The sequence below is a fragment of the Cupressus sempervirens genome, chromosome 11 (assembly GCF_028749045.1).
Source record: "Cupressus sempervirens isolate cs-2001-9-10 chromosome 11, ASM2874904v1, whole genome shotgun sequence".
Lineage (NCBI taxonomy): Eukaryota > Viridiplantae > Streptophyta > Pinopsida > Cupressales > Cupressaceae > Cupressus > Cupressus sempervirens.
This window is the reverse complement of record NC_143128.1, coordinates 674,866,532-674,877,129: the sequence shown is the minus strand read 5'-3', so window position 1 is coordinate 674,877,129 and position 10,598 is coordinate 674,866,532. Positions and strand designations below refer to the sequence as shown.

Genomic DNA, 10,598 nt, shown 5'->3' with positions numbered 1-10,598 from the left:
AAATCAATAAGAAAATGAGGAGAGAAGGAATGATTCTTCCCCTTCATTTTGCAAGAATCCCACATAGTAAGAACTCCACTAGAGGCCTCACTAGAATCACGCACAAGATAAGAGGAGACAAGCCAGAGTTAGTAAAAAATAAGAGAGAAAGTTTGAACAATCATGTTAACTTCTTAAAGGACAATTTCCACTTTCAGAGTCTTGAAACAATTCTTCATTGCATACCATTTTTGAGAAATATTAAGACCCCTCATATTCCATGAAATGAATTTTGTTTCTTACACTTAGATTGTCATCTAGGATCTTTTTCCTACCATTAACAATTTCCCTAGCAATCTCTTTATGTCTTAAGATTATCACCAAGGGCTAACTAACTATGGTTTCTAAACCGACATCAAGTTTTTGAGATCTAGTTTTCTTCTTCTAGACCATCCATTCTTCTTTTTATGTGCACAAAAGGTTATCCCTAAGGGAGAATATGATTTCCCTAGAATAGGGGTCCCCTTTATCTTCTAGCTTAATTCCTTGCCTTTTTCTCCTTCCAACCTTTTATAGTAATTGCTTTTGGAAAACTTAGGCAATCCAAGTTTGTGGTATTCTCAATAATCCCAACTATTCTTGAGCCAATCCCATTTGACTTTGGGGGAGATTAGGTAACCACCTCAAACCTTTTCAAGGTTTTAACAACTTTCAACTTTAAGGTTGAGGCAAAATCCTTCCTCATGACATTCCCCTTTGGAGAAGAGGGGATTTCTCCATTCTCTAACACTCCGTTAACTAAAACTTGCTACGGAAGAGAGTGACTCCTTTTTTAATAGCACATTGCAAGATCTCCACTAAATTTCTTTCTAGAGAGTTCATTAGCTTCAATAATTCATATGTGAAAGTGTATCCTCCCATCCTAGAGGGTTCTCCCACTTGACATTCCACATGTGGGGGATGAGAGCATTTCTCCTTTTGCTTAGGTTCCTTAACCAAAGGAACTCTACAATCAACTATAACATGACCTCATTTGGAACAATTTTAGCAATAAACTACAAAATTTTCATAGACCAAGGCTCGGGTCCATTTTCCATGTTTCAATTCCAAAGAGATGAAATTGGGAAGACAACTGTTAATGATAACATTTACTTAAGATGGTGTGGAAACTAACATGGACTTGGATTGATGTCCACGTCATAAGTAACATATTGACTATACATATTCACAATCCATTTGAATATTTGCTCATCCCAAAACTCTAGTGGTAGATTAGGGAGTCCAATCCAAATCGAATATGTCCTTGGAAAATCCTTCACCAAGGCCAAACCTGGTTTCTATATACATTGTGCTAGACTGTGTTTACCATAAGGCCAATAGCCAACACATATCTTGACTATATCTCCCTCTCTAGTGAATTTAAAGAGGAAGATACCACTCAATATTACACTAGTCACCACACTACCCTTCAAGCACCAATGAGCCGCTACACCATTGAACCACATCAATGGATGACCTAAAGGAGAAGAATCTTCCTACAACAGTAAAATTCATGGATGAAACAATACAATTCATAACCCCATCTAATATATGAATTCCAATTCCTTCCTCTATCATTATAAACTCTAGGGTAGGGTTAGCATCTCGTCCAAGGGACCCAAAAGCAAGGTATCCTTTCCAATTAGTGTCGTTATTATTAGTGACATAATTGTTATGACCTTTTTCAACAATTTCAAAGATTGCTATGTTAGCAATACTATTATCACCCCCATCAAGCTTGCCAATATCAATATGGGGTCTAAATGTCTTTGGATCAATTTGTGAAGCAAAAGACGGGGAATCCAAGTGTAGAGCTCCTAGAGAGCCGATAAATTCATTAGAATGGGGGTCCTTGTGAGTAGGGAGCCCTTTCATAGACATTGACCATGTGTAAGAAGAATAATTCAAAATTTGAACCTTGAAAAACAAAAAGTCGTAGAACATATTGTTACTTAATATACATACTAATCTATTATTATACACTCTCTTTCATGAACCTTTTATGTATCTTCTTCTATCAAATTGCTGCCTTTTCTTCAACCAAATCTCAAGCAACTTTTAAAAAGCTGGAATAATATTGTAATTTAAAAAAAAATTACCATTAAACTAATATTAACTCTTCTAAAAATCATATTTTGTTTAATATATTTTCTTGATGTGAAGGCAGTAGACTTCGATCATAATTTTAGCTGTTCTCTCGTAACCTTGCAATGCTCAAAATCTATAGAATAATAGAATAAGAATAAAAGAACTTTGAATGTCCCCGATAAATAAGCTCGTTGGCCTTTGAAATAAGCTCGTGGTTCTGACGGCAAAAATTGAAATTAACCAATCCGGAAAAGATAAATGATTAGGCAGCTAGCCAGTAGTTTCGGGGACGTAGGCCTGGTAGGAAACAGAGCGATGACGGAGATAGGAACAGGCTCTTCTTCGTCTGCAGGATATCGCCAAGTGAAGGTGATTCCTCTGCAGCATCCTCCTCACGACTCTTCACCGTCCTTGCCTCCGGCTTTTGGCATTTCCGCCAAAATTTGGCTGTCCAAGGCCCGCCAAATGTCCCTGATAGAATGGCTAGAGCTGCTGCTGCCCTGCGTCCGATGGATTCGTAGCTATAAATGGAGGGAGTATCTCCAGCCTGACATTATGGCCGGGATCACCGTCGGCACCATGCTCATTCCACAGGTGTTTCATCTTGTCTTTCCTCACCTAAAATTAACACGAGTCTGTTTAATTACTATCTTTTTTGGTTATAGGACGTAACTATAATGTTTCTTTTTCGGTTGTAAGGCATAAGGTTTTCAATCCATGTACACTGTGAGACAAGGTTCTATTTATGGGACATATGAAGGGTTTTATGACTTGCACTGCCCATAATTAACAGAAAAACGCTTGTGCAAAAGACTTGTGCTTAAATTTAGCAGAATCTTGTAGGCACGGAACCGTGCAAACTTCAAAACTAAACTTGCTGTTTTCTTCCTTTTTTTTGCTATAATAACAATTTAAGGTCACCACTTCAACTAAGATCAATTTTGTGCCGGACATAAGGCTTTTGGCTGTTTACATTTCATGTCGTTGGGAGGGAAATGGAATAATTGATTGCTTTTTGTTTAATTATTGATGTTTGTTAAGTATGTTTCTATACCTCGATCCATTTCGGCGGCGGGAATGAACTACTTGCATTTAATATTAAATTGCATGTTCCTGGGAGAAAACTAAAGCTGGGACAATCCTATAGGACTACAACACTCAAATCAACGTGCTATTGCCTCTCGGATTATTGTATGATTTGTTTTTTCTACACTTCCAATATTCAATATTAATGGAGTCTTGCGAGGTAGATAAATGAGTAAAGTCAACGGAACTCCTGTTGTTAGTTTTATGATCAGAAATGAGACTAAACAGTGATAAAATATACAATAATGGACACACAGAATTATCCTTGAACTCACAGAATTATCCTGGAAAACTCTTCTACACGAGGGAGAAAAACCCAGCCAAATATATCTCTTCTGTATATATAATCAGATGAACAAATCCATGATACAATTGAGGACATACTGCTCCGCTACAAATGATAATGCTAATGCAGAAAGGCAAACTGCTGTTTATGATCAAAGTGCTGCTGTGCTACCATAGAATATATTTTATTGAATTGAATGAGCAAATTGCATCCTCTCTTTCTCTCTTATATATGCTGGCGGAGGATCCTCAACAAGGTCAGCTTGCATGGTCTAGGTGGCCGAGAGGAGAAATATCTCCTGTGGCTACCAAAAATAACACTCCCTCTTAGCTAAGGAGATATTTCTCAGATTCTATAGTCATGGAGTCTCTCAACATGATGTCCATAATAGCTAATCCCATGTATGGAGAACACATCTCAGTCTCAGAGATGTATGGAGTCAATGTGATGTCCACAATGCCTGTACCCATTTGTGGAAGGAGATATATTGTCCTGGAGTCTGTCAACATGACATCCATAATGACTACTCCCATGTATGGAGAATACATCTCAGTCTCAAAGATGCAAAAAGGTCATCACAGAGTCACTCAAAATGATGTCCACAATGGCTGCACCCATTTGTGGAAGGAAACATATTGTTATGGAGCCTCTTAAGATGAGAGACAAAAGTATACAGAACTACATCTCTATCTTAGAGATGTACAAGAATATTTCTCTTTCTCAGGGAAATGCCAGCTCTCACTGACTCCGAATTTCCTTTTCTGCAAGGGTGACGTTCTTTACAACCCCAAGCTTGTCTCAAAAATATGCAAACTTTACTCTAGAGAGGGGCTTGGTGATAATATTAGCTGTTTGCTCACCAGTGCAAAATTTACTTGAGTTGAATTTCTTCCCTTAGCACCATGTCTTGGATGTAATGATATTTGATCTCCACATGTTTTGATCTATCATGAAAGACATGATTTTTTTGAAAGACATGATTTTTTTGAAAGCTTTATACAACTTTGATTGTCACAATGAATTACAGTTAACTCTAGTGTATGACTGAACAATCTTGCAAGGAGCTATCATAGCCACACAACTTTTCAAGCTGTGACACATACTTCAATGTACTTCGATATTGCATTGCTTAGAGCTACAAAAAAATGTTTCCTGCTACACCAAGAAACCATGGCTAACCCTAGACTGAAACGTCAACCATAGGTACTCTTCTTGTCCGTTGTGCTTTTCGCCCAATCAAAATCTTTAAATCAGAATAGCCCTGTGATGTGTCTCTCAAGCCATATCCTACTGTACCAGGCAAATACCTCAGGACATGTTTTGCAGCAATTAGATGTACTTGTTTTGGTTCACACATGAATTGACTAAGAGCATTTGCTGTATAATAGATATTTGATCTAGTGTTGACTAGATATATCAATGATCCAATTAACTGTCTATACATGGTGGGGTCTACCAAATCCGAAAGAGTTACAGAGTCACTCAACTTCTTCAAATTTGTTTCCATAGGTGTGGTACCGAATCTCTTCAACATGTTTATAGCTTATTTGTCTTCACTTAGAATAATCTCAGTAGATCTTCACCATACTTCCAGTCCCAGGAAGTTATGCATAGGACTAAGATATTTCATTTCAAATTGAGAAGCTAATTCTTTCTTGCATTGGACAATGAGTTTTTCTTCTCCAGTGAGGAATAAATCATCAACATAAAGTACTAATATGTCTCTGAGCTCGAATATAAATTCTGTAGGCCTTCCCAGGAATATAACTTTCTTGCCTGAAGGATCTAGCTTTGATCACATATCCTTGGGTATGTGAATGTAGATAGGACAACCAAATAATCTCAAGTGACTGATTTTCGGTTTCATAACTGTGAAAGCCTCCTTGAGAGTCATGTTTCCCAATATTTGACGAGGACACCTGTTCTGAACACATACAATTGTTCTTGACGCATTTGTCAATAAGGAATTCTATAAGTGTTGATCATGGATCATTGCCTTGACTGCTGTGACCATAGATCTGTTCTTCCTTTCGGCAACACCATTTTGCTGAGGATTGTAAGGAACACAAAATTTCCTCTTAATACCTGCCTCAATACAAAAGTTATAAAAACTCCAGAGGTATATTCCCTCCATGATTTGATCTCAGAACTTTAATTCTTTCCCTGAAATGTTTTCAACTTGGGCCTTGAATTCTTTGAATCTTTCAAGGACTTCTTTAGACTCCTTAGATTAAAAAATATATATACAAGTCATTTGAGAATAATAATCAATAAAGGTTATGTAATACCAAAAACCACTTAAGGAGGCCATAGACATTGGTCCACATGGATTAGAATGAATAAGATCTAAAATCCCCTTTGATCCACTGTCACATGTATGGAAGGGACTCTTGATGTTCTACTTCTTACCAAGCGTACAGCCTTTGCAAATGCCATCATGCTCAAGACAAAGCTTTGGAAGACTATTTACCATCTTGTCTATAGATGAAAGAGCTTTTTAAGTGTAAGTGAGCAAGTCTCCTATGCCATAGCTCACTTCGACTGATATAATTGTGTGATAATGCCTGAACTGGTTGAACTAGTAATTTGTATTGGTTGTGTTGACGAATGCCAATTGTTTGAGCATCTTTTATGCTAGAGTTCTTGGGCCATGCAAGAACTTTCCCTTCGGAAAAACCAACCTTTGTACCCTTTGTCTGTTTACTGTACTGGGTAAAGAAATCAACGCACAGACAATAGATATGAATACCAGAACTTCTTATTATTATTCGCATATGCCAAACAGTACATTATGCTCGTTGATATCTAATGATTACAATGCTTCCCGAAGGGGGTATAAATACTCACCAAAGGGCCTTTCGGAAGGTTCCCGAAGGAACCCGTCAGGCACAAGTCGGCTATATAACAAATAATACATACTATCCTACCTATCGGCTCATTACAATTATTTACCGACTACATTGTCCTCTAATACTAAAATGGAGACAAGGTTTTTTTTCGATTCATGGTGCAAACAATACATTGCTTAGGTGAAAAGGAATACTTGAATCTAGTCGTAAAGAGGTGGTCCCAGCCCCCTTTATGTGATAACTTGCACCATCACCAATAATACTCGCAAATTTGACTTTTACTCTACTAGGTTGGTGAGATGCTCTTCGAAGCTAGTCATATGACGTGAAACACCACTATCTATCAACCGTGTGTGACTGTTGGTTGGAATATGACTTGAAAGGTCAGATGTGAATAGAAATCCCTCCAAGTTATCTTTGTATTCTTTTTGAGATGATATTTCTGCAGTAGAAACGGGTTGTTTTGGTCTAGTTGAACAATATCGAGCATAATGACCATACTTGTCACATCTCTAACACCGGATGTGAGAGAGATCCTTTTTCCTTTTTCATTCTGGAGCATAAACTGATATTTTTGTCTCTATTTCTCCGGAATGAGCCTCTCTTTCCTTCTCTTCTGGAAATATTGCAACAAGTACATGATACTCTTCATAGTGAGGGTTTCATCCATTTCCTCTTTTTGCGAGCTTTGTTTCTTCTTGGACGCAATCAGCTTGGAGACGTTCAGACTGGAAACTTTGATTTTCCACTAATGCTTTCAATAAATGACTCCCAAGTGTAACATGCTAAAGTTTCGTACAAATTAAATAACTGGAAATATCTAAGATCACATTCTTTTCAATGTAACATGAAAGGTAGTTTTAACTACTTATATATTTATCTCAATTTCCTTCCTTAAACATAACATGTTAATGAAACTAGTCATTATATCTAACTTATTCTTTAACTGAAAATTTCAAGGCATTAATATAAAATAAAATACCCAATTTACAGACGATTTTGATGACTTTGACCTTGAGTTGTACAAGCCTTGGCTGTCGAAGGAGAGGAGAAGCATTGCCATTGGGCTTAACCTCCCAACCACAGACCCATAAGTATCCCCCCACAATCTCTACTAAGAAAGACCCTCCCTACCCTAGGAATCAGGCTTGGGGCACCATTGTCCAAAAACTAAGCATCCTAGTGTTAAGAGTGTTGGTTAGTTAGTTGATGAGGTTGTGGGTACCTTCCATCAACCTATCTTTTAACTGCTAGCACTTTGACTTCTAGTGATCATAGCAACAAGCATGCCACTAACCTACCTTGGACAAGGATTTGTGAGGGTACTGTGTACCTGATCACCCATTGCTGGACTTGACAACAAGACTACATTAAGGACTATCATGAGCTAACACTTTTTCTTTGAACAACTTATTTTCTTGTTTGAGTTACTGATGATTCCTTCTTTTTATCATACAGGAGTATCCTTTGTTCAATAATTTCATTCTCACACCTTTCATCTCGACCATGTTGGTCTTCCTGGATGATTCATCGGGTGGATGTATGAGTAATGATAACAGCTGTAGATCCAATGAAACAACTTAGAATTCAGACCCTTATTCTTCAACAAGGGCACAAAAATCAAAACTCAGAAAAAGCCACAAAGGCAACAAAAACAAATAAAATATCCAAGTGTCCTTTTCTCAACAAATGGACTTGTATTTATAACCTCCAAATTTCTTTTATTTGCCAAAATGTAACTTCACTCAAGAAGCTTCACCACACAACATAAATTAGAAGCTTCCTTTAGATTCTCTCACTAGACTTGGCTTAACTAATTAATAAATGACACTTTCCGATGATAATTCAACTCCCAACTTAAGTAAAATTATAAAGTTAAATTATAACTTTACAATAAACCATTTAATAATTAATAATAATTTGGCCACTAAAAATATAATAACTCCCAAAATACTCATCATTTAAATATGTTGTCTGAAATAGGAGTCACACCTATTATTTCTCCATGTGACCAAATGCACTTTCCAGAAATAGAAAGGGTCCATTTTGATCAACACCAACTTACCACAAATAGTAAGCAAGCAAAATTAAGCCCAAATGAAGTCTAATCTGAGCCAAATGAAGACCAACGTGTAGCTTATTGAAATCCCTGAAACTCCAATGCTAGGAAAAATGGGGAAATTACAAATCACAATCAATAATCTACCTATCTGGCTTTGGCTTTAATAAAAAGAATTCTGATTTTAAAACATAATGTGCATGGCCAATTCTTCTGCCATTCTGGCATTGGCATTTCAAAAGAAAGTCTGAAAATGATTAAGCATTTATATAATAATCAGTATATTTTCCATTCTGGCATTGGCAACTGTTGAAATATGATTGAAAAGATCATTTTTAAGAGTGATTGTTGAAGAAGACTGTGTTTCAATCATTGTTTTGTCACTGATATCAAGCCTGCTATTTGCTGGCAAGACAACTACTTATAAGATTCAAGTACTATCACTTAGTTGAGTGATGAAGAGGATTTGATCAATATGAGGTAACAATAGCACCTAGAGGAAAGGTTGAGTTATGATTATGTAATGAAGTACAAGGATCAATTAAGACAGTGATAACATGATGTATTGTTAATCTACGTGAGGTTACAAAATGTTGGCTACACTTAGAAAGTTTAGAAGAACAAGAACAAGTTACACAAAGTTTGTTTGCCAAGCTTGACCAAGTGGACAGTAGGTGCCGAGCAATGTCAATGCAAGCCGAACAGAAAGTCAGTTGAAGCCGAGTGAAAGCAAATTCTAGTGGATGCCTAGCAATATAGTTGATGCCGAGCATTAGTAAACTTTAGTTGATGTCGAGTGATTTTACAATTGATGCTGAGCAATGCAGTATGTGCCAAGCATCAGAAGGTTGATAATGCTGAGCTGCTGCATTATGCTAAAGATCGAAGATTCGTCGAATCTAAGCCGACAAGTTTGTTTATTTGAAACTTGTGAACCAGAGGAAGATAAGGTTGATGAGCTAGTGGCACAGAAATCGATGTAAACCGTTCTTAGGTGAATTCAAAAGGATTCTAGGAGAAGTTTCTAGAAAAGACAAGATATTAGGTAGATACATTGTATCCTACCTAATCCATCCAAAACCCCAAATTGGACGATGGAAAATGAGCAGGAAAAATATCCTAATTTCCTATTTATAGGAATGTTTGGTCATGAAGCAAAGTTGTCATGTGTGAGAACCTAAGGAGGAGGAGATAAGGGTTTTGCTTCATCAAGTGACCCAGGAGGAGAATCTGCAAATGGTGTGTTAAGCAAGAAGGCTTAAGGAGATGAATGCTTGAAGGGTGAACAAGCTATGAGAGTTGCAAAGTATGAAGGCCAAGCAAAATTGAGGACTGAACAGAGATCTGAAATCTGCAAGAAAAGTTGTAAGTTGTATCAGATCAAAGCTCTATTGTTACTCTCTAACAATTGTATCGGTCTAGGGTAAATCCTTTGGATTAAGGTTGACCTAACAGTCATTTGTAAATCCTTTAACCGTGTGGCATTCCAAGTGAATGGCCTAAAGTCCTCTAATAAGACTCACTTTTAATAGGGTGATTGAAATCCCTTAACCAAGACACATTTAACAGTGTGTATTGTAATCTTTAACAGGGTTGACCTTTCATAGGACATCACTTCAGAAGAGTGAAAAGGAGTAGCATGTTATTGGTGGTTTTTCCCAAATTCTGTTTCCACGTAAATCATTGTGTCAAGTGTGCTGATGAATCTGTTGTGTTTCATGCTTTATATTTCGGCAAGTTGATTTGAAAGTAACATACAAGTTTTAGTAATTACATAATGGATGCATGCATGGATATGAATGTTTTATGAGTTCACTAAGTTGTGAAAAGTTTTATTTATACATCTGGACCTTGGATAACTGTTTCACTCCCCCCTCCCCCCCTCAGTTATTCTAAAGCATAGTTGAAAATCTTGCCGACTTATTGCCGATAAATCTACTTCTCACGAGAAGTTTTTCATGGCAAGAGAACTCAAGTTTTTATTGCCACTTTAGGGCATCGAGAAGTTGAACTTCTCACGGCGAGAAATTGGCAAGAAAACGACGATATATCGGCAACTTATCGCGATAACTAATTGTCTTCTCGCGGGTGGTGTCCAATATATACCTGTGCTTGTAAAAACGCAATTTCATTGTTTCCTTTGCTGCGTTTGGCATCTTGGGTGGAGGAGAAGGGTTTTGGAGCAACACTCAGGTGTTTGGTAGTGATTTAT

General features: G+C 37.2%; 1 protein-coding gene across 8 annotated transcripts in view; it reads left to right on the top strand.

Moving 5' to 3' along the window:
• Positions 1-2,262: 2,262 nt before the first annotated feature.
• The window catches only part of LOC149531528 (sulfate transporter 4.1, chloroplastic-like), a 220,521-nt gene continuing 212,185 nt past the window's right edge, over positions 2,263-10,598 (top strand). For 2 of the 8 annotated variants that reach the window (XM_089811879.1, XM_089811874.1), the window contains exon 1: positions 2,263-2,700. In XM_089811879.1, the coding sequence (XP_089668005.1) occupies positions 2,365-2,700 (336 nt within the window). In that variant the 5' untranslated portion in view covers positions 2,263-2,364. The remainder of the gene's footprint in view (positions 2,701-10,598) is intronic. The other 6 variants (XM_089811872.1, XM_089811873.1, XM_089811877.1 and 3 more) reach the window with 5 other exon arrangements.